This window comes from Brachionichthys hirsutus, unplaced genomic scaffold (genome assembly GCF_040956055.1).
Source record: "Brachionichthys hirsutus isolate HB-005 unplaced genomic scaffold, CSIRO-AGI_Bhir_v1 contig_867, whole genome shotgun sequence".
NCBI classification, from domain to species: domain Eukaryota; kingdom Metazoa; phylum Chordata; class Actinopteri; order Lophiiformes; family Brachionichthyidae; genus Brachionichthys; species Brachionichthys hirsutus.
The window spans coordinates 10,727-35,245 of record NW_027180463.1 but is presented as its reverse complement, the minus strand read 5'-3'; the positions used below and the strand labels follow the sequence as shown (position 1 = coordinate 35,245).

Below are 24,519 nucleotides of genomic sequence, written 5' to 3'. Positions count from 1 at the left end.
AATGAAAGCGCACCGCCTGCTGGCCAAACGAAGACCCTGCGGCCTGCGCTGAGTGCAATAATTATTATTGATGAAAATACAAAACCGAATACTGGCGAGGAGGGAGACACCGGACAACCTGAACTGAAAACCCCTGAGAAAAAAAAAGACCTTTGCAGGAATGTCAATTAAAACTGTGGAAAGTCAGTGAGATTCATGCAAAATGCTCCAAATTGTGAAGCAGTCCATCATTACAGCAGTCAGCAGTATGCGGACACACACCAGGGTGCAAAGGCTCATTGTGCATGTTCTTTATTCAAAACACATCACAATGCAGCTCAAAAATCTACTGTCTACGGTCTAATAGCAGAAACGAGAGGAACGCATTCTGATTCAAAGCAACACCTAAAATAAATAAAGCTAAAACATTAACGTTAAAATTAGTTTAACATTAGAAAAGGGATAAACAACTGAATGCTAAAACGGCTGTATTAAAAGCACACGCATAAAAACGAAATCAACAAGTTTTATATAAAAGTACCGGTAACATAAACATGGCACTTTGTGCAATTAGAAAAATATTTTACAGTCGATGTGATGCCGTCAGAGATCCAGAACCTGCCAAAGCAGGATCTCATTGTAAGACGCAGTGAATAGAAATGTCCCAGTGGGCGAGAAGTGGCACTTCTGCAGCGAGTCACTGTGCAACATGAAGTTCTGGAACCTGCCGCTGGACGAATTGATCAGCTTCAACACTCGCTCTGATCAGAAATGAGAAACATGATGAAGTATTGGTTACAACCATAAACGTCTGAGACCTTCCTGGAACAATATGGACACACGGCACTTTTACCTTTTGATCCCACAGCTATAAGTTGACTCTTGGAAGAGAGGCTGATGCATGTCGCCCAGTGGGGGAGGGCGATTTTTTTAATCATCTGTAGTAAAAAACAACAACAATAACACACATATCATAAGGTTTGAAACTACACACACATTTATGGACATTCTGTTGGTAGCCGAGTGGTAGAAATAGGAGGGCTACCTGTTTTTTAGTCAGGCTGTAGAACAGCAGCTCTTTTTCTACCCCGTAGCCTGTGTAGACCACCAGGCTGGGGTCTGCTGGACAGATAGCAGCCAGGCTGGGAGGGGGGCTGTCGTCCTATAACGGTTTACAAAAATATCAGATGCGTTACGATCAAATGTGGACGAGGTTTAATATGCAAACATGTGCTCTTGACCAAAAACTGAAATTTAAGGATCTGGAAAATTCTGCACAAACAAAGCAGAAATAAGAATCCCAGAGACGGGTAACGTAATAAATCATAGTCCTACTTAAAAAGCAAACAGTACCTCACAGTAGGCGGGAGCAGGAAAGGTCAGCCAGTCGAGCAGATCACACTTATTCTTGGACCAATCAGCAGCCCACAAACTGACACGTCTGTCGGCGCTGGCAGCCAACCACATCTCGTTTCCTTCCAGGCCAAACTTCTTGCACTGAGGATTCGACAATAAAAGAAGCAAAAGTAGAATGTCAGAGAGCTCACGAGTGTCTCACATGAGATTAATAACAGTGATTGTAGATAGATTCTAAATACACACCGGTACATGCAGCTGATTACAGAGTCCGAGTACTCGGTCATTAAAATTAAACAGCAGGTCCATATAAAGAGCTGCAAGTTAACATCAAAACACAGTAAGAACAGTTGTGAACACTGAACTTGTTGCTTTTCCTCCGCTTCAGATAATAAAATATAAAACAGACTCATCAATCACATCAAAAATAACATTGTTCATCATCACAAAATAAAGTGCTGAAATAATAATCAATCACTTTTAGTAGGTTACAGAGGACATAGCAGCGAATACAGCTAATACTAATGCTGGGCTCTGCAGCTCTCCAGACTCCATCACGTCTCCGCTCCGCCCCTCAGCTTGTCCCGCCCACCTACAATGGGAGCCTATCAGCTTGTGCTAAACAAGCCCAAACGCAATGACAGCCAATCAATGCCCACTTCAGGGTCTTACTGACTAAGCCACCCCCAACAACTCAAGCACAAAAAGCTCGACGTATAAAAACATATATTTATAAAAAGGCAATAAAGAAACAGTCAAATTAGAGATTAAAAATGAGATTAATTAATCACAACTAACAAGATAATTTGACACGTCCTTTTTTTTCGCTCTGCTTTGGTGAGCTCACCTGTTCCTTCACACACTGGATGGTGCTAACAGACGCTCCTTTGTGGTCCTTGATGACACGGACGGTGGCTCCACTCACCGGGCTGCTGATGGCGACCAGGCCGTTCTTGCCCGCCGACAGAATCACGTGACCTACAGAAAGCACAAAGAGTTAGCATCAGCACAGCGGATTGATCGCGAGTGAAGTCAAAGGGAGGTTCTAATAAACTACTAAACTCGACTTTGACCCAGCCTTTAAAATAAATGATCAAAAGAGTGAAACAAAGCGTCCCATCATGAAGCCCTGCTGTCATCGCTCACCTTCAGCAGAGTACAGGACGGACGTGACAGCCACTTGATGGGGATGCAGCTTCATCTCCATCTCTGAGGACGCAAGTTGGAAGATCCTCAGGGTACCGTCGCCGTATCCTGCAGCCACGCATGCCTCGTCCAGACCGGAGGAAGGGCTCCAGCAGACACAGCCACAGGCCTGCAGGGGATATTATTTATGTCACGGTGCACCGTGGATGTGAGGCCAGCAGTCTTTCCCAGCCGCGGTGTGATGCCTCACCTGATTGAGCACCTGGAACTGCACCAGCAGTTCATTGCTGGGGGCCGACCACACCCTCACACTGCCGTCCTCGCTGCAGGTGGCAAAGTGTCTCTCATCGGAGCTGAATGCGACGTCATTCACCTGGACAAGAGAGAGGAGAGCGCACCGAGAACGTTCACGTGCACATAACTTTCCTCTTGCCTGAATACTAACAGTAACGCTTTAATTCTGCCCCCCCCCCCAATTCTGTTTACCCCTACCTCAAACAGCAAAAAAAGAAAAAAAAAAAAAGTAATAGAAAAAAGAAAGACAGCAAACCAAGGAGGATATCATACATGAAAGGAGAGAATCGAAAAAGTGAAGAAAAACATATCAAAGCAAATATCATATATGGTAAAAGTGGGGATAATATTAAGAAAGTGTTATTCCAAAGCAAGTACGGTCGATTATTGTAATTACCAAGGAAACCAGAAAGCAAAAACACATGACTTCAATCTGGAACCGCCCGAGATAAACAAGATAAAGATGGGAATTACTAAATGCTGAAAGAGCTTTTTTTTTTTTTTTTTTTTTTTTAAACTAGACTACCATTCAGTCTTGCTTAAAATAAAAACAAAACATCTCTGTGAAACCTCACAGGATGAAGTCTGATGTATTCCAACCTCACAAACTGTTCTGTGCACAGAAATGTCCCCAATAAAAACATAAAAACAGGAGCAAAGTGGCTCCGTGATAAACCGTTGTTCTACCGGATCATGTTTTATTTAAATGCTTCGGATATCGGCTCCCTGGTACCTTCGCCTTGTGTCCGCTGACGAGCCGGACGCTGCTGCTGTCTGACCAGTTAATGTACCAGAGGGTTCCTGCAGTGGTGCCGACGACGCCCATGTCCACTGTGCTGTCGAATGCTGCGCTGACCGTTGCCCCATCCAGCATTATCTCCTGCGCCAACACCACCATGCCCGAACCGCTACAGGACACAAAGAGTCAACCGCAAACAACCACTGAGACAGAACGAAGACGTGCCGGTAATACTTGAGATACAAACCCTCTTTCCGCTCCGGCAACCTTTTCCCCAGGCTTCAAGCAAGGCACGGCTTCGACCTCCCACAGCTGCAACCAGCGGGTGTTGCTGCCCGTCAGCAGGCGGTTCTCTCGACACAGCAGCACTCCTGCGTCACCGAAACCAGTGCATTTCAAACACCCTTTGTCAAAATGAGGGCACGCATTAGAGCAAAAAATATGTTTATCTTGTACCGATCTCGCCCTCGTTTGCTTCCCAGGACATGAAGCAGTGGCGTGCATCGACATCCCAGGAGCAAACGTGTCCTCGATTGGTGGCGGTGAACAGAATGGAGTCCAGGCGGTAGCAGAGCGCCGTCATCTCCACCTCGCCCAACTCGTCCGGCGCTTTCACCCCGCGAACCTGCAGGGGCGACAGCGCGGTCGCTCCTTACGCACCAAAGCAAAACGTTGATCTAGTCGGAACACAAATAGACTCTGTGATGTCCCGAGGAGAACCGATCACTCTTTTCCAGCCAAGACACGTATTGAATCAGATAATAAGCGGGGATCTGGTCAAGTATGTGTTCTAACCGCTGCACTGTGTCCATTACAGACGACATGCTAACTGGAGGATATGCGTTTCCTGCTTTTCGCCTACATACAATGGAGACACATACATAGAGTCCTAAAAACATTCCAAGTGGTTTCCTGTGGCTATTTACCTCGAGGTCAACGTTAGAGCCGTGCGACTGGATGAGGCAGAAGTAAACCCCTTGGCTTCCCACGCAGGCCAGCTGGCTGGCGGACGAAGGGCTGAAGGCCACATCGTGGATCGGTCCAGAGACAGTGACACTGGACAACAGCTGGAAAGTCTTGGCGCTCCACAGAGCCACCGCCGGCTCAGAAAAGTCTCCTACGGGCCGTCAAGAGGAACCAGTGATTAGCAAACAGGAGAGTCTCGGTACTTTATACATGTTTAAATTTAAAGGAAATGCTTATTGATGCAATCAAATTCAAAAACGTACTGACCAGCAGAGAGGAAGAAGCGATCATCCCTGGAGAAGGCAAGACTCTGCACCTCCCCCCTATGGTGAGAGACGCTTTTACGACACGTGCCACTCTGAACGTCCCAAATGCAGACGAGGCTTCTGCCATTACCGCTGCCAGCCGCCGACGCCAGCGTCTGCGCGGGAGAGAAACGACACAGACAGGTCGCCCTCGCCTTAACTTCTGACTCCATAAAACATACCACGACAACCGTTAAGTCGAGAGAAATGACGTACCCGTGCATCGTTTGTGACGGCAAGACACGAGATCTCCTCGCCGTGACCCTGCAGGTGTCTCGGACTTCCTGCGTGGAAGTACTCCACCACCACCACGCAGCCACAGGAGTACGCAAACAAACCTGAGACAGAAACCAATCACCGATTGCATATTACAATCCATTTCCATTCATTCTACTTGAATAACATTCCACACATCACTATTTGAAGTCTTCCAAACAGACGCAGGTTTAAGCTACGAGAACCTTGCTCAGGTCTCCACACCATATTGCCACGCCCATTGCCATTGTAGCCAATCACTGCTTTCAGCTTCACGCCCTCTTCTCCTGGTTGGGGAGCCGCAGCAGCCTGGATCACAGAACATTAAGAAGACTAATCCGCTTGGCGAGGACGGCATATCGTGACACGAAGAGCTCGTCACCTGATCAGCAGGAGACGTCTTGAAGCGTGGGATAAAGTGTCTGTAACAATCAGGACGAACCGGTTTCTTCCCATTCGACTCAACTAAAGTGAAAAATAGCTTATAGATTAAAAATAAAGTTGGCCTAAAGAAGACAAAGCAGCGCCAAAGTCAGCGGGGCTCTTACCGGTGTCTGTGTGACCAGTATTCAGGGGGGGTGTACTGTGCAGCTCTGTGACTTTGAGGAAGGAGGCAGCAGGTCTGGGTTCGGTGGCGGGGGCTGCAGCGGTCAGGACGGTCGGGGTGCCGTCCGAAAAAGACGAGCCCAAAGCTGCAGAGATAAAATGCTCATTAGTGTCCACACAGAAGCCCCCGCTACGGGGGGGTGGGGGGGGATTATGCTATGTCTTCTTGTGTGCTTCTTAAGATTATCACTTGGGAAAACTGTTTTTAAGAACGCACCCCCCCGGTCGACTTGGTCGAGGGTGCCGACATCGATGCGTGGCGGTGGCGTGGACGGAAGAGGTGCCCACCGTCGAGGCATCCCATTGGACAACAGAAGCTCACTTGTTTCCTCTGCAGGTTTAGCTTTTACATGTAAACACAAGATCATTTGTAATTAGTATGAATATTTAAATGAGGTAGTGCATTATAAAATACCGTAGCATGAAGATAAACTGAAGTTACCTGATTTAAGAGCAGAGGCGTGGCTTAATCTGGGAGGTGAGCTGAGTGAAGACAGAGTTTATTGGATATCTACCTTCAAAACAACGTAAATAATTAATAAGATTCCGACGCACAAGGAGGATCTTTACCGGCTGGCAGGCAGCGAGTCAGCAGGATGCGCCAGGAAGTCCCAGAGGAATACGGCGTCGCCCACTGAGACCACGCCCAGCTGGTCCGGGGTGAAGCTCACCTGACAGATTGGCTGACTGTGGCCGATGAACATCTGAGAAATAAACGCTACCGCAATTAAATCCGGCACATCCTAAACTATGAATACTCCAAATGATAAAATATGAGAATAGACAGGATGGTGAAAACTGATCTATTCTGGAATAATCAATAAATACGTTCAACATTAAAATAAATTACATGAGGAGAATAGGACATGTTATAATCTCCTCAATTCTGATTCTAAAACATGAAGACACAGACGTGTTCATGTTTATGGATGTTTTAGTCGTGGGGTTGAACTCTGTTTAAAAGCACTGATACAACGTTTAGATGTTTATTCTTCTCTAGTTTATATCGCAGGCAATATTCCTCTTTATAAACTAGAACAAAAATCGTACCTGAGCGTTAACACCAAGCCGCATGTTATAATCCCACACTTTCAGCGCGTTGTGTCCCGCCGTCAGCAGGAATCGACAGTCGTCGCTCACAGCCAGAGACGAGCACCGGTGTTTGTGCACCTTGGACACCTGAGGAGGATAGAAGACGATGCAGAGACAGACATTAAAACACTTTCTGTTTATAGACAATGTCCAAAGACGGTAACAGAATAGACAGAGAAGGGACTCGGCAAGCAGGTGATGCGCTGATTTCTACAGCACAGCGTTACCTCTCGGAGCAGGCGGCCGGTCTGGGTGCTCAGCCAGAGGATTTTGTTTGCAGATGTGGCAACCAAAAGTTGTTCGGTCGACGCCGCTGAGAAGCAGACCTTCAGTGCAGAATCAAGTTGAGGGCTCTCTACGTCCAAAATACTCACATCTACATGGAGCAACTAGACAGAGAGGGAAATGTTAACGTGGACAACCCCAATAGAGAACTCCAACGTTAAGGCGATGCCATTCATTATAAATTCATTGGAATAGAAATATTAAAAACACATCTTTTTAGTCTCTGATGGATGTTCTGCATATTACAGTATGAGGAAGAGGAGATCAAGGAAGTTCACATCATGAAAGGAATCTACTGCATCGTCACATCTTCACACCACCAAATTAAAACCCAATTCTATACCTGATCAACGCTACAAAAAGGGCAAAATGCCAGCGTTCATGGCGTGCCACTTGCCTCATCCAGAGACCGGGAGTCAGCGATGGTGACAATATACTCCGAGGGACCGACAAACGCCAAACAGCGGTTGTTCCTGCTCACTGCGAGGGCGTCGGGAGCACGCTCAGTGCCTCGGGCCACGGCGTTACCTAGCAACCAGGTAAAGAGTCAATCAAACGCCAGCTTGATATGCTATTAAGTGATTCACTCAATCTATGAAGCACAGCATAATATAAATGTGTAGAAGCTTCAAACGATCTACACATACCGAAATAGCGAAATAACAAAGTTTGGCGTTGCGTCTTTACGAATGTTGATTAAAACGATACATTCATTGTGCTGGTACTAACTGGAGGAGTGTTTGTGCACCGCTGAGTGGGCCTGGATACATACATAGCACTCTGATCACTCTGTGGTCTTCCTCAGACGCGTCGTAAAGTGCCAGAGAGCCCTGGGAGTCCGCGCTATACATGAACTCCCCATCTGGAGAGAAGGCAAGGCCCACCACCTCCCCTCCGTGTCGGCTACACATGCATATATAAATACACGTAAACATGCAGAAAACATAAACAGACAAGTACAGGTACGCGACTGAGTTACGTACTTGTGTTCAGCCAGCAGCTTGGCACTGGAGATGTCGAAGATTCTGACGACGCCGGAATTGAAGCCGCAAGAGAAGACCTGCTCGCTGGGATGGAAGGCCACAGAGCAGGGGCTGTCCTCTGATACAAAGTCATACAACTGAGCAGGGGACATAACAGACATTTAATTAAACAGTAAGTAAACGACAGGTAACGTCTTTGGTCTCAAAGCAAAGACTCGGATTTGATCATTTATGCTCGTTTCTTTCCACAGGGATTGAGAAACATTTCTGGAAACGAAAGCAATGCTGTGAGAATAAGATTCAACTGTTAATATAATACTAAAATTATATTGTCTAACAATTATAAAGGAGTATAAATAATAGCTGCTGAAAATATCTAAATGATTGACCTGCTGCAAAGAATCCATATTCCAGACGCGCACTGTGCCATCAGAGGAAGCCGTCGTGAGGTGGTGACGGATCCCGTCCATGCTGAAGCCGAGCACAGCGTCTGTGTGGGACCTCATCAGTGTGTTGTAACTACGGTTACCGATGTCGAGGAAGCCCAGGGTTCCATTAGAGGTGCCTGCCAGGACCCAAAGACCGTCCGACGACGCCGAGACCAGGCTGACCGGCCCCTCGTGCTCTGGAAGCAGAGCAGACGTAACAGATTGTGGTTATTTCACTACGACACGTAAGATAAGATGCGTAACTCTTAACGTTATGTTCACGAACTGTTTTTAAACGTTGAATTAGCTGCGTTTGTCACCGACAGGAAACGAGTCTAAATGTGAGCATTGATGAATGAAAGATTTTGCTGCTGCCCGTCGCGTTGGAACTTCAGCTACACGTGAATGTTAAGCCCCTCGTGCCCACCAGCCTCCAGGAAGACCGTAGAAAAATCAAGCGGCCACAACCGCAGGAAGCCATCGTCAGACCCCGTGCAACAGATTGACGAGGACACGCTGATGCTGTTGATGGCGATGCCTGGACCTGCAAACGCACACACAAAATGAATTTAAAGCCCTTCTCCTCTACGTCTCTTCTCTCTGCGCTTGATTTGAAACGTACCGGTATTAAATGTCCGTTTCTCCCCGCGGTCTGCACGCTGCTGATGTGCAGGCAACAGCTTTCTGACATTTGCAATCACAACTCTGCTGTAGTCAATCTCGAAGATAAAGCCATTCCGGCTGCTGGCATACCTACAGGAGGGCAAAGATGGGAATAATAAAGTGGTTTTTTGTATTTTGTCCAGTGCAATGTAAAGTAATGATCTGATGGCAGCACGTGGTGCAGTGGGTCGTGCTTTTGTGAACCTGTAATTGGTTGTTGTACTCAGCCCCCCCCACCCAAAGCCAGTGGGGCTAGGCTCCGGCCTCCCAGCGACCCCGCGCAGAAACCGAATGAATGACTTACAGCGTTCGATCATCTTGATGCAGGTTGAAGGACGTTCCTTCCTGAAAGGCCACGTCAGTGAAGCTCACAGAATGGAATTCACCCAGGTCGACCGGACAAGAGCGCAGCTTTCCACTTCTCATGCGCCACAACCGGATATTATCCTGGCCACATGACACCATCCTGAAAGGGAGACACAGATTACCTCATTGCTTTCAACTCCCACTCGCTGCAAAACCTCCAGTAACTCCCCCCCCCATTAAGAATGACTGACACGTTAAATGACTGAATGTAGGTGGAAATCTGTTCACACAGTTTTTGCGTCACAAAGGAAAGCACAGCGAGGAGAGTACCTGGTCTCATCAAAAAAGGCAACCTTCATGGCGAGGATGTCGACGTCGGTGTGTGCTTTGGCGAGGATGGTCACCTCTCCGCCTTTACCGACGTTCAGGGTATTCCAAACTACCACCATCTGTCAAAAAAAAACAAATTAGAGACAGTAGGTTTACAACTTGGCTCCGTACCACTTAGAAAACCAATTTACATAACTTAAGGCAATAATATGAAGGCTTTGCTTAAATATTTTAATCTGGATGTAATTGGTACACATGGCTCAACTAAAGCTTTTATATAATTAACAACAAATTAAGAACTGTATTGTGAGAAAATGTTAATCTGCGGTGTTTACCGTTTTATTGTGCCTGTCTTTGCCTACTCCACAGAGGAGCCCGCCGCCGTATGAGAAGCTTCATAAGGGAAAGAGCACGAAAAAGGTTCGTAATCAGTAAGAGCGAGCAATAAAATAACTGTGTGTAAATAAATAGACAGTCACCTCAGAGTTAACAACGAATGAGCATGACTCCTAAACAAAGCCAGGCAGTTTCTCTTGTGGTAATTCCACACTCGAACGACACTGTGGCTCCCGGTTTGTGCAGAGGCCAGCAGTGTTGTGTTACCATCGAAAGCCAGAGCAGACACCTGCACAGAGAATGATTTTTTATAATGAACAAGCCCAGGAATCATCATAATATTTAGAATCCAGCATGCTGGATGAGAGAATCTAAACACATCACAGCAAACTCACCTTCTCAGTGTGGCCGATGAAGAAGCTCTGCTGGTTAGAGGATATTGTCAGAGAGACAATTATTGCATGACATGGATACACCACTGCATCGCCTGATTTAGTCCACAGGGCCTAGTGTAAAAATATATATTAAACTATTAGGTGAGTTCAAGTATTTCATTTATTTATATATGAAAAAAGGAGCCTGATAGGGCAGGAAGTTGAAATGTGCGTACACATTTTGTCGTTGCTCCTCCAAAGCCGATGATTCGACTGAGTCTGAGAATTGGATCTGGAATCAGCTTCTAAGGAGAGTAAAGCAAAAGCTCTTCATCAAATGGCATCGCTGATCATCAGCTGATATTATTCCTCCTCGCTGTCTTCATCTTTTACCGTTTCCTTTTCTCCTTTCCCATTTGATGATGTTAGATGGACAGGATGTGGAACACGAGTGCAAACAAACTGAGGGTAAAACAAGCACGAACAGTGTTTCCAGTGCCGCCATTAAATCGCATGGAAGGTATAATAGATTCATGCACCGACGCACAAAAGGCAGATTGCGGGATATAATGTGTTTATTCTAAATTAAATGTCAACCGAAAATGCAATTTTGTGAAAATGAAGCCTCACCTCTTCTTCACTTTCTTCGTCTTCACTGAGCCTGTCCTCAGCGTGGAGATACACGTGAGCGCCCCCGTCCTCTGCATCACAGGAAGGCGTGAATGTGTGCCGGCCTGAGCCGAAGCTTGACGACTGTCGCTGGTGATCGTCATCGTCATGGCATCCGTTCTTCTGAGAAGTGGGAACTCCTCCCACGTCAGGTACGTTGGTAACCGAGGGCATTTGATTTCTCAGAAGCTGAGAATAAAAATGAAGACTCTTAACTATTTTTACAGACGGGCATCCAGGGAATTTAATAAAAGGTAATGCATGTTATTAGTCTCACTGATTTTGGAGCGGTGAGCTGCTGGATGAGGGACACACGGGCCTGAACTGCTTCGCTAACGTCGACAAAGCGAGGTTCCTCTCTAATGGGGGCTCTTTGGCTGGAGATAAGTCCTGGTAAAGACATACATATGAAAGCCAACCGCCTACAATCCGTTACAATTAAGATTACAGTACCGGCAGATAGACTTGAAGGCTGAGGCTAAAGTCAACGTTAGAATTGCTTCATTATTAAGAATTTAAGGAGACGTAAGGAGTCCGGTGTGCTAGAGCAGCAACGAGGTGAACGATGAGCAGCGTGATTTTTCCTGACTTACCAGCCTCAGGCTGGGAATTGCCTTTTTGAATAGAGTCAAAGGGTAACTTCGTTCCCTCTGAAGGAAACCTGTTGGAATCGGAAAGACGAGGGATTACACAGCAGTGCAACGACAAGCAGGACTATTGTTGGAAATTATGTTGAGTAAATAGGTCAGGTCTCGTATGAAAGTATGCAACAATAACTTTTGTGTTGAAGCACAAAGACGCCCCCGCTACTTGAAAGACCTAAATGTGTAGATATGGGCACTGATTTTACCTGATGTAATCATAGAAGTCGTGCCAGGAGCCCCCCTTGGGCAAAGGAAACGACATCTCTCTGGGCATAGGACCCGTTCCCCGAGAAGAGGCAAGCCCCGCCAGTTTGGCCTCACTAAAGGAAACTCCTGTTGAGGGAAAACGGCGGGTATAAGACACAGAACGTATTCAGACGAGAGCGGAACAATTACGAATAATAATCAAAAACCCATCTTCAAAGAGCTGCAGAAAAAAAAGGAAGCTAATTTCACCTCTAGAGGTAATCTGTAATGATTTTTATGTACCGGTAAAGTAATATTTATATGCTGAAGGTGTTCCATAATCTAACACACAATTATAAATGTGTTATAGAATGCAATTCTCCACATGACATCACCCGAAACTAGCAGAAAGCTCACCTGGATCCAGCAGAAGGTCACTCGTACACATGTTTTTGACAGCCATGTTGGCACAGAGCTTGATGCTTTTCAGGGAACTATAGCAGCAGTCGAGGTAGACAGAAAGTATCTGTTGCAGATCCAGCATCAGGCAGGTCCAACGCACTGAAGAAGGAGCCGGACCCACTAGACCTGGAACACAAAAATAGAAACGCTGTTAGCGTCATAGCGAGTCATGCATAGCCACTAAAAAAGATCAAAAGAAATTCAGACTAAGACCGCCTCATGGCCGCACGCGTCTGCAGGCATGTTACCGTGGCGTGCTGCTCTGGCCGTGGTCTCGTAGACCGAATCCTTTGCAGCTCCACACAGGAAAGGAAATTGTAGCCATGTAGATGTAGACTTGAACTCTTTGAACATGTTGGAAAAAGAGATACGGACCACCTGGTTCTCCTTCCCCATCACAAAACACACAGAGGAGAATGCATTACAGTACTTAAAAACAAAAACAAAACAAGAATTACACGGCAAATAAAATACAATATCGCCAGTGACGCAGATATTTTAGATATCAATCCTCTCGGTTTCATCACACAGTAGCACAATCACTCAATAAAATCTGATTTGCTACCTTGGTGGAAACATCCAAGTGAACAACAAAGTATTTTCCAGGGGTGGGTCTGAAGAGAAGGTAGAAGTATCGCCCCGTCAGCCCCAGAGAGCGGTTGCCATCTTGGGGCACCAGGATGTAGCTGTTGGTCGGAACCGGACCCCTGATGCTGAACACTGAACATCTCAGTGTCTTGTTCTGGAGGGACACCATGACAGGCAAGACGTGAAGCGAATACACGAAAGTGATCTCCAATTCAAATTCAGCAACTCTTAATGTATGCGAGTGTTTCCAACAAATAAGAATGCATAAAATAAAACTAATCTCAAAAATGAAGTTACCATGCGTGTTGAAACGTCGCCTTCTTTTGTCGACCTTTTCCACTCTTCGAGTTTGACATGTTTAAATACGTTGACGTAAGGATGCTCCCAGCCTGCGAAGAAGAGCGTTACTTCTATCTCAAAGTTACATTCTGACGTGCCTAGCAACCTGAAAGACAAACAAGCCTCGGTTCATTTTACCTTTAGAGGCCATTTGTAATGAATGTCGCAGGTGTAAAATCCACCTGTTGATGTCTCTGGTTTTTTATTTTTGTTATATCTCGCCCGCAGTGAGCTACAAAACGGAAAGCTTAAAGGCCCTCAGAGCTTCTTCTCCGTCAAAAGTCCTAAAATAATTTAGAGTTTGGATCGTTCCGACCTGGGGAAGCTTGTTTCAGTCCTCCAAGTCCACGTAAACAATGATTCTGCGTTCTCTTCCGCAGTCATATCCTTCCCGCTTCAGCGTGACGCTTATGACGTCTGCGCGTTGAGCTCCCTGGCGGTTCTGGGTAATGAAGTTCTTAAAGTAAAGTCACCTCTCCAGTTAAAGTGTAGAGAGCAGAGCAGAAACACCGATTACCACAGGAAGAAAAGATTGAAATATAGACCACCGTTCATGCTACACATCGATATAGAATATTAAGTATATTTAAAAAAAATATAACTTTATCTATGATTATAACGACACTCTTTTTCCAGACACTGTAGTTCATGACTTGTGTAAATTGAAAACAAAATCAGTTTCAACAAATATCCTTTTAATGAATATAGTTCTTTTGTATAATTTACACAAAGTCAACTCATATAATCACAATCGTTCTTTCACGTATTCACAGTTTCATAACTTGTTCATAAACTTACAGATTCACAATAAACTACATCCAATGTTAAAATGTACAGCAAATGAGAAAAAGCATTCAGTTTGAGTCTACAGTTACAACATGTGGGCGTAACGCCACAGGGTCTCGGAGAGGAACGAGGAAGGACACCTGCATTGCCACAGATGATAGTTCAATGTCACGATGATCCCCATGCTGCAGGGTGTTGTCTCTCTCCACTACTGATGGATGACTCATCACATTGAGGAGAATTTGGCTGAACTTTCCAAATATAGATCTGTGAACTGTCAGAGGTGGATGATTAAACAAAAATAAATTAAGGTGTTTTTTTTTTTTTCTTGTTCACAGCAAACACCAATGTGCAATTTGAAGTCAGCGGCAGAACGGAACTTGGCAGGAGCGCACATGAAACTGGCGCCAAACGTAACGTAAATGTCAGTATTGTGTGTTCTAAAGGAAAGTTGTACAAAAATAAGTTTCACATTTGTTTCATATTCTTATGACGAGCTGGGAGCTTTTTTGTCGAATAAAATAGACGGAAATGTATAATGGAAATAATATATTTTAACGACGATAATTCAGAATGACGATACTGATTCACATGCATATAAATAATAGCGTCAAGTCTTTTTCCTTCTTATCACGATTAGAGAATATTGATCTCGAATCACTTCCCATAAATCTTTCAACGCGTTCCAGATAAACGCAACAATTAATCTTGACACGTCTGGAGCAAAAAACATTCCGGATAGACTACAAGTTTAAAGAATGGAAACAATCAAGAGCTTGTCACTTACAGATAAATAATCCTTCAGCGGGGAAAAAGCTGCTGTCAGGGATGAGGTGTGGATGTGCTGCGTCTTTGCGCGTGTGGCTGTGCCCAGCGGCTCAGACGCAAAGCACCTCAGACCAGGGGCAGTCCAAGGTAGAAGGGTGTTACATGCAGAATGTTTTTACCGTTGCCTGGTGCCCTGTCGGTGCAAGGTAAAGACGCGCATGGTAGAGATTCATTCTGACATTAAATCATAAAGCATTAGGAGATTGTGTTTTTGCCAAGGAGATTGTTAAATTCCTTTACAACGAGCTGGGTAGAGTGACGTGAGTGATGTTTCCATGATAATCAGCTATTTTGTGTAATTTATTTATATACATCAAATGAATTTGTGCAAAAAGGAGGGCACATCCTGAAGATAGATTCAATGTCATTCTTTAATTCGAGATAGCAAGTTTACTTTTCATAAAATATTGTTTCATGGTTCCATCTCAATAATAATGACACATTAAATATGATAAAACATAAAATAAACTTAAATTAGTATAACAGTTATAGCAACATAAATACAAACATGTTATTTTACATTCCCTTCTGCTAACACTGCTTGTTATTTGTTACGTGGATGACTTCCCTGACTAGATGGCGTTGTGGCCGTGGTTAGATGTCGACCACGCAGCCTGGAGCGTTGGAACGTATGGTATCGGATATGACCTTTGCTCCAGATTCTCCAATCCCATTGACCTGCAAACTACAAAAATGGATCCCATGTCCTTAAACCTTCCTTAAAAGAACCAGTCTTCCACAACGTCTGGTATTTAGAATTTTGTTACGTATTATATTCAAATATATTATGAATGAATGAATCAATCAATCAATCAACTCACTTGATGTATGTCAACTGGTGGTTTCTCTTCAACGCTGTTGCAATAAATATGGCTCCATCCATTCCAAGAGCATTCTCCTGCAAACTGATGATGCATAACACGATCACTTAAAGTAAGTGCTTCCACATTATCTTTTATTTTGACATTTTAAAGCAATGTTAGATGTGGCAAAAAAAAAGAAAAAAATTCTAGACATTTTTGTTGCCATGGAAAAGCTTCAGTCTGGACTTACTTCAGCGATTTGAGACTTTTGTTGCTTTTTAATGCTTTAGCCAAAGCCTTAGCTCCTTCCATCCCTACAGCATTCCCACGCAGACTGAAACAGTGAAGCATATGCTAATATTACATGCATAAATAGATAAGTGTAAAGCCAGAAGCGTTGACAAGGAAGAGAACTATGATAGGTTTAATTAGGTAATTATCATAATTGACATTAGGAGCAAAATCACATAAAGAAAACGAGGGAACATTTTGATGGAGTTAGACCCCTGGCTCTTTTTTCCACTTTGTTCTACTACTGCCTCATGAAATAAAAAGTCTGTCCACAAAGAAATGTGGCTTCACTCCTCCTCTGCTTCACCAGCTTTAAGCTCATAATGCATCGTCTCCCACGAGTGTCTTTGTTACTGATTGGAAACATTAAACAGAGCATTCTTGACCTGTCTTGCATTGTTTGTGTTTACTGGTGAATTACGTATGGACTTACAGACACTGAATTTAAATTAAAATGACTTTAAATTTGCTTTGTCAGGATGAAATAGAAAAACAGTAGTACCGTATTGCATAATGCTGCATGACTAAATGTCAAATAAGGAAAGAACCATTCGACATTGATTGAACTCACTCTAATATTTGCAGGGTTTGGTTGATCACGAGAGCCTTCGCCATTGCAATAGCGCCACTTGTGCCCATTGAGACACCCTGGAGACTAAAGAGACACAAAACAGTAACCATATACTGTAAATACATAATAGATGAGTGAATATTCATGTGTCAGATTTTGTTCATTTTAAAATAAGGGTGAGTGAAATGTAAATATCAATTCCATGCTGACCATAATGTACGCAGCGATGCATTGGTTTTCAGAGCTTCAGCGAGAAATGTGATGCCTTCATTCCCAATAGCATTCTCCTGCAGACTGCAGTAAAAGATGGAGGCACAAAAATAGATTTAAAAGACGACACCGTTAAACCCTGCGGTTGATTTCACTTAAGTGTTAAATGTTTAGCAGCTGGGAAGATCACGATCAGTCAATAAACTCCTGCAGCTTCTCATTACTCATATATAAGTTATGTCAGCACAGACAGAATAGAGCTTTGATGAAGAAGAAAACAATATATTCAATGACAGAAAATCAGTGTTTGAAGAATAAACTGACTGAAAATAGGCTGATAGTCATCTGAAAAACTGGCCTTACTCCAACAGCTGCATGGTTGCATTGTAGAGGAGGGCCTGGGCCAACGCTTTAGAGGCAGAACACTTGATGAAATTCCACTGGAGGCTGTAGAAAGCGGGGAAAAAGAGGCACTGAGCTATTTCTTTGATAATTGCAATCACTTATTACTATTATTTTGACTCCAAAAGCAGCTGTCTGCTAATATTTTATTGACCGAGGCTCACATTATTATGTCATGACAATTTAAAAAAATGACAATAATATAACATGCTTCAATAAATTGTTTGTGGTTAAAAGTAGCTTTTATCCTATTGATTTTGTTCTTGTCATATAATTTGCTGAAGGTATATTTTCATCAAGGCTGTGTTTGTCTATTTAAATGCGTTCCTTAGGCCGTACTTACTGCAAAGTGGTGAGGCACTGATTGTACTTGATTGCACCGGCAATAGCTTGAACGCCTTCGTCATGCAACAGGTTGGCTGTGAGACTGGGACGCCCGTGCAAATAGAAACACACAAATACACACAGGAGACTTCTAATATATTTACACTTGATTAAACATCTCACTGTTAAAGGCTTGCAGAAGATGATTCAAGAAGCGACATAGTCTACATCCAGTCTTCATATCTAAGGACATCGTTTATTTGGGCTGGTGGTACGCAAATAATTACCGGTAGTCTGTAGCACTACATGCATATGTGATATCTCTGAGTGACGTGCAGTAGACTCTGTGGTGCATTAGTCTACTGCACGACAATCATGACGATACTCACTCGAGTTCTTGCAGGGAGTTGTTCTCTTGGAGGGCGTGAGCCATGTTCTTCGCTCCCTCCACACCGATCGAGTTTTCCCTCAAACTAAGCAAAGGGGGGGGGGAAAAAGACAGTAAAACAAGATGAAAAAGGGATCAGTCACGGTTCTGTTCTGTCGTTATTTCTGGTGTGTGTTGTTTTGTGTTTTGCTGCTTGCTCCTCACTCACACAAGCTGAAAATATCCCTGCAGGCGCGGCTGCAAGTGAACCGGCAGATCTCTACGAGGCACACCTGAAAGTCAGCCCCATTTTTGTTCGGCTGTGATTTTATCTTTCGTTGTTTCTTTCAGGACTCCAGCCTGTCCTTCAGTTTGTTTTAGTTCCTTAGTTTTTAGGCATTAGTATTTTAGTTATTATTTTCTGGCGCCTGCCCGTCATTGTTCTGTTTCTGTTTTTGGACCTTTAGTTTTGTTATTAAAATTACTTTCGCACCTTATCTTCCGCTTCTGTTTTTCACATTTTGGGATCCAATTTCGACATCAAGCCGTGATAATAAGTAGTAGAATCTAGTGTGGCTATGAAACTACAACTGGTCTTCTAGGTCTTATCCGAGGCCTCAAAAGCCCTTATGTAAAAATGTAAATCATGGACCGTGACGTCGCCTGGTATGTCGCAACCGGGGCCCCACCCTGGAGCCAGGCCTGGGGGTTGGGACTCGTAGGCGAGTGTCTGGTGGCCAGGCCTCTTCCCACGGGGCTCGGCCAGGCTCCGGTGGACTCACCATCCGAGGGAACCATAACAGGATTAAGTCATACATAAAGGCTGAAAAGTGAACGCTCACTTCAAGGAGACAAGGCCACGGTTCAGCCTAAGAGCTTTGGTCAAAGCTGTCATTCCTCTATTGCTGATCGAGTTACTCTGAAGTCTGTGAAAGAAAACGGACGATGCACAATATTAAACTTTACGATTGGTGATGTTTTGAATAGAAGGTAAATGATGGAAGGCAAGAACGGAAGCTACTGACTGGAGTGAGAGCAGAGTGTGATTGATTGTCAGCGCCTCTGCCAGAGCAATTGTCCCTTTGTCTCCAAGCTGGTTGCTGCAAAGACTGCGAATGATAACAGATCGGAAACATTATTGCATGAATTCCAGCCTCACAGTTGTATGTCTACGCATATAAGTCAAGTTTCATTCATTCATGAATTCATTCTCTTCAAGTCAATCAGTCATTGGTTTATGCCGGAACCTATCCCAGCTCACATCTGGTGGGATTTGGGGTACAGCCTGGACAAGTTGTCAGTTTATCACAGGGCCTCGTGAAACACGAACACCCAGTCGGGCACACATTCACACCTACAGTCAATTTAGAGTGACCAGTTCACCTCGATTACATATTTCTGTAGGTGCAAACGCCAATAAAGCCAATAAACTCTAGGATTATTTCAATCTTCAATTTGAATTTCTTGTAAATACATTGTTGTTGATGCATCGCGTGCGACAGGTGAGCACAGACTATCCAATAAAGATAAATTGAGTTATGGCTGTGTTGTGTTAGGCAGCAGTGACCTTTGACCACCAAATTCTCATCATCCCATCCTCTTAATAGGAATAGGTTGGACAGACAGGAAGGTGGACAGACAACCTGTTGAACCGGATGCTTTCACCTATCGTCACCGCTGAAAGGAAACTTTTCATCTTAATCATCATCAAAAAAAAAAAAGAAGCTTTGTGCTAGTAGGATCTTAACTTGTGTAAAGAAGACATAAAAATAAGTACAACTAAATCCATTGGTCAAAAGGTTAAATATTTGTACAGGACAATAATGTGTAAAAAAAAAAAACACTCTCAAGATCAATATAGTGGATTGAATTGTATAAATTGAAGCTTACATGAGGTTTGTCAGAGTCCGGTTTGTCTTCATTGCGTCTGCAATCCTTTCGGCTCCTCTTGGTCCAATCAAATTCTTCCGTATGCTGAATCATAACATGCATGGGGGGGGGGGGGGGGGCATGTTACTTCACATTAAAAACATAAACAAACAAATATACTTTATATGGGACAACAACCAAAAGTAAAACAAAAACAAAAACAGACAAAACTCACTTCAGAGACACAAGTTTGCGGTTGTAATGCAGAACTTCTGCAAGGGCCTGAGCGCCTTCCTCCTCGATACCATTGTTCTGGAAGCTGATGAGTGATGGGAGAAACACCGACTCGACTTAGTCGACGTGACCCGTTGCATTTTCCTGTCGCGCGCACATCAATGATACTGACTTGAGAGTGACCAAGACTTGGTTCATTTTCAGAGACTCTGCCAAGAACTTTGCTCCCTTCGATCCAATGTTGTTGTTCCGGAGGCTAAATCATAAACGGGTTGTTAGATTCTGTACTTACGCACCACTTTTCTTTCATGCGCTTTATTTTTTAAGAAATACAGCAATTTCTATCGTCAGTGCTCCCAATTTAAGATGAGTAAAACCCAAAACATTATGGCTGTCCTTAATTCAGGTGCACTTAGTGGCACCAAACTGATCTTACTTCAGACACGTTAATGTTCGGTTCACCAAGAGGGCTCGACTCAGGGATTTGGCTCCTTTGTTGCTGATGGAATTCTCTGCCAAACTGAGGGCATGAAAAAAAAAGATTACAATCACATTTTATAATCCATTAACGCTAATCACGCTTATCTTCATCCTCACATTGATCCTACAACACAAGTCTTGTAATCAACAAGACTCGTGATACCTCATGTTTGTAAAAAATCAGTAAACAGTCAATGAAATGGATCTGAAAGAAAACTTATGCGCTTCATGCCGATGGGTCGTTTAAATCTCACCTTATTATCTGTATATGGCAGTCTTTGGCACTCAGGAGGCTTCCCAGCAATTCCATGACATCATCAGTAAAGTTATTATTCTCTAACCTGTGGAATAGATCATTTGAATCCCTCTGCCGAGGTTTACGTTATTGTGAGACGGCGCTTTGGGTAGCTGACCTGAGATGGCTGCAGTACAGAAGCTGTGGCAGCAGACACTTCACTGTAGCGTAGGACAGGGCGCCTGATAGGTTGGTCTGCTCGCTGCATTCCGGAGACACATGCAGAAGGTAGCCCAGCACAACGCAGGATGCCCGGCTCAACTTCCCCGCTAGGCTACCGAGCTGCAGAACTTCCTCCACGCTCCGCAGCAATTCTGTATGTTGCAGTTCCTGTAAACAGTATGCTATGTTGACAGCACGGAGGGACACCGCGGCCCCCCCGCTGACCAAGAGGCCTTGTAAGAACCCTGCTGCCCATGTCTTCTGATTCCCATCATCTTTGCCAATGGCCAAAAGCCCAGTGAGAGGTTTCAGTGCCACTGAAGACAACAGGCCCGTCAGGAAGCGCACAAACACATCCAAGCGGCCATCCTCAGCTTGCTGGGAGTGCTGGAAGGCACTTTTGAAGTGGTTCTGAAATCCAATCTTAGGCCACGACATGGTACTCTCTGAGAATAAGTCAAAGATGGCGCGCTTTGAAGAGACATAGTAGAAGGTCGCTGCAAGAAACTCCTGGACAGTCAAATGAGTGAACTGGTATGTTGTGCAAATGGCCGACTCCTCTCGATCAAGAATATCGCCAAGACTGCACTGAGTTGACAGCAGATCTATCCCGTAAGCCTTGAGGTCCTGCTCGCTGAATGTGTATTTGCATTTGAGGAGCCCATAAAAAGCCAGTCGTCCAAGATTACCAAGTAGCTTACGATTGGTCCCGTGGAGTTGCTCCATTTTTATAGGCTCCCTGCCTCTGGGCTCACCCATTTCTGCCTTCATCGAACAAAACTGAGAGTACAGCTCGGTAAAGGTCCTTGGAAGACTTTCTTGTGTTCCGCTCTGCAAGATGTACACCAGAGTATTGGTGACTATCCAGCAAACGCACGGAATGTAGCACATCACCATTATGAACTTGTGGGACTCCAAGTACGCCCATATTTTGCTGGCAAAATCTCTCTCAGACAGGTGGTGACTGAGGAAGAGTCGGATGTCATTCGGACAGAATCCCGGGATCTCAGTCAGCCTGTCAACCAATCCTCCCGGGATTCGTGAGGCAACTCCTGGCCTGGAAGTCACCCACACCGCGACCTCGGGGAGCAAATTCCCCCGAATGATGTTCGTCACAAGGTCATCGATGGGCACTTCTTTCTTTGGATCATTGCAGGGGACTGCGTCAGAGAAATTTAAAGCGCAGCGGAATTTGTCCAAACCGTCGAGTATTAGCAGCGTGCGGCACGAGCCACTCAGGACTAGGCTGGGATCTTCCAAATGAGGACAAGCCATTTTAACAAGTCCCTCTGCGGAAAGTTTTTCCAATGAGTTCAGCTCACAGAAAGTGAGAGGCAAAACAAAGCTTACATCTGTAGAGGCGACTCCTTGACTCCACTGTCTCACAAAGTGTCGGACACAGGTGGTCTTGCCGATGCCTGCCACCCCAACTGTGAGCGAGAACCTGGGCGGTAAACTGACCCGAGTCAGAGGGTCCAAGAATTTGGCCAACTCAAGCTGTCTGAGGTGATTTCTTTTCCTTCCTCGGGTCACGCCGACTTGCATTAAGTCGTGTTCCTTTTGCTGCAGGTCTGAAAGTCCATCGATAAGAAGTAACGTTCCAGAGAAGGCGTTCAGTTTGGAGCAGCTGACCGAATCTCTGTCTCTATACTTCTCATATCGCCGTAGCAACACCTCCTTGTGCTCTTTCACCATGGACTCTGCAGCGACACAATGGGCTCAGGTTGATATTTACAGTTTCATATCATTGACAGTAAAGTTTGTTACTTTCTGATCATCAGAAACTTCATATTTTAAATGTACATGGTGGCTTTATTACAAGAATGGTTCAAAGGCTCTCCAATGCATTCCATTTAAACACACATACACAACGTAGCACTGATCACCCCATGAGGAGCAAAACCGGAGCTCAGTAAACTATAATCCAAGCTATTATTTGGATGAGCTACAAGTTGAGTGACATTTGCTCAAGTATAATAAAAACATAGACCAAAATCCACTTCAGAGCTCTCACTGTGGTTCACGATGAGCCGGGCCACCAGGGAATCTGAGCTCTCAATGAAACTCCGAAGGGCAGCAGGTCCTTGAGTCTCCTTGCAAGTGACAATCGTTGTGAGCATCTTAACTTGGTCCTGCAGCCGGCCTGCTTCCTTGATTTTGGTCAAGTCATCTAAACTCAGCACATCCGCCTTCGTCAGGTGGGCTAATATCGTTTCCAGGAAAGTGGTCGTAATGAAACGTTTCAACTGGTCTTGATTCTTTTGGATCCATCCAAGAGCTAAACAAAAATGAAAAAACAACAACATATATATTTAGATATAAAAAAAGAGTTTAAAAGATTTTCAGGTAATAAATAGTGGAAAATCGATTGATTTTGATCATATGAAAGCCTGGTGACATACAAGACAGGTTTTTTTTAAATCTGTATTTTATTTAAAACAAAAAAACAATTAATGTGTCAATCACTAGAAACGATAAATTGATGGACGTTACCGACCGTCTGTTCCTGCCTGTGAAGCAACGGAGCTGGCTGCCGACTGGAGATCCATGTAGCAGTCTTCCTGCCACATTATGCTTTTGCTTCGGTCCAGGACAGAATCATAATGTGTTTTCCTCTCCATGAGTATATTTCATAAAGTCTGCCTTCCGATGTTCATGCTTGTGTCTGCACAATGCAAAATGGCATTAGCAATATTTACACATTGTGCAACGGAAGGAAATCAAGAAGGACCTCAGTTTAAAACTGTCCAGAACTCCTGCAAGTGATTTCATTCACCTTTTTGGGTGTGGCCATGCAAACATTCGTTCTTCTACAGAAACCACATTTGCATTTAAGATTATATGATCTTCTAAATTCACTTACCACTGCTCAGGTAAGATAACACACCAATGGCTTTTATTTTGCATGGGCTGTGCATCTGGGTGTTCCCAACCATAATTAAAGTATTACATTTAAATGACTGTAATTTTGCAGGAAAAAGCCGATTCTGTAATTGGATGCAAATTTAATTTTAGCATTTAAAAACTGACATGCATGCAGGTTGAGTTTATGTTCCATTCAAGCCCCGCATTTGTGCTTTTTTTTTTCTACATTATTGAACATTTCAAATTAGGGTCTCTGCTTGACTATTTTCTCATTTATGCAAAAACGATTTGAAAGATTACCACGAAACTAGATGCAATGACCATGAAAGATTGAAGCAGATGCAGATAAAGAAATGGAACCATAATGGTGCACGAGACAAATGTCTTGCAGTTTAGATTAGGGTGTGGTTAAACTTAAAGCATTTCATCTATTATGAAATATAGCATGTAAATAAGGCAAGGCAGGATTATTATTATTATATGATTTTTGGGGTCTTACTGAGATGGGAAGTGGGATTGTTTTGATCGCGTAATGCCTCTCAACGGGAGCTGATTCAAAACTCAGATGTTTGAGAGAGACATCTGTCTAACTTCCACTATTTTCCATGCAATATTAATGGAAAAATCCATTAAATGGCATGTTCTGGAAATGTGTTGGAGAATCTGAAACTACTGCAAATTCATTAAGATGACAAATGCTG

General features: G+C 44.1%; 2 protein-coding genes across 2 annotated transcripts; both read right to left on the bottom strand.

The window, feature by feature from the left end:
• Nucleotides 1–281: 281 nt before the first annotated feature.
• LOC137915082 (WD repeat-containing protein 90-like) lies at nt 282–13,482 on the bottom strand. Its single transcript, XM_068758567.1, has 43 exons — nt 13,470–13,482; nt 13,290–13,381; nt 12,970–13,146; nt 12,653–12,791; nt 12,360–12,530; nt 11,963–12,089; nt 11,706–11,773; nt 11,390–11,502; nt 11,074–11,301; nt 10,837–10,905; nt 10,680–10,748; nt 10,465–10,575; nt 10,213–10,358; nt 10,069–10,126; nt 9,734–9,852; nt 9,402–9,563; nt 9,057–9,187; nt 8,862–8,978; nt 8,396–8,631; nt 7,995–8,143; nt 7,796–7,926; nt 7,421–7,551; nt 6,966–7,127; nt 6,697–6,825; nt 6,217–6,350; nt 6,089–6,129; nt 5,864–5,989; nt 5,589–5,732; nt 5,423–5,505; nt 5,247–5,349; nt 5,002–5,123; nt 4,748–4,901; nt 4,441–4,631; nt 3,971–4,139; nt 3,762–3,885; nt 3,509–3,683; nt 2,732–2,854; nt 2,482–2,650; nt 2,183–2,313; nt 1,333–1,476; nt 1,025–1,141; nt 833–917; nt 282–740 (listed from the first exon to the last, which is right to left on the bottom strand). The coding sequence occupies exons 1-43, from the start codon at nt 13,480–13,482 to the stop codon at nt 583–585; spliced, it is 5,541 nt and encodes a 1,846-aa protein (XP_068614668.1). The 3' UTR covers nt 282–582.
• Nucleotides 13,483–15,442: 1,960 nt separating this feature from the next.
• On the bottom strand, nt 15,443–23,574 carry LOC137915075 (NLR family CARD domain-containing protein 3-like). Its single transcript, XM_068758561.1, has 18 exons — nt 23,451–23,574; nt 22,968–23,231; nt 20,910–22,653; nt 20,751–20,837; nt 20,453–20,536; nt 20,189–20,272; nt 20,018–20,101; nt 19,804–19,887; nt 18,939–19,022; nt 18,756–18,839; nt 17,936–18,019; nt 17,566–17,649; nt 17,184–17,267; nt 16,821–16,904; nt 16,611–16,694; nt 15,999–16,082; nt 15,767–15,850; nt 15,443–15,630 (listed from the first exon to the last, which is right to left on the bottom strand). Exons 1-18 carry the CDS (start codon nt 23,572–23,574, stop codon nt 15,540–15,542), a joined length of 3,402 nt encoding a protein of 1,133 aa, XP_068614662.1. The 3' UTR covers nt 15,443–15,539.
• Nucleotides 23,575–24,519: the final 945 nt, after the last annotated feature.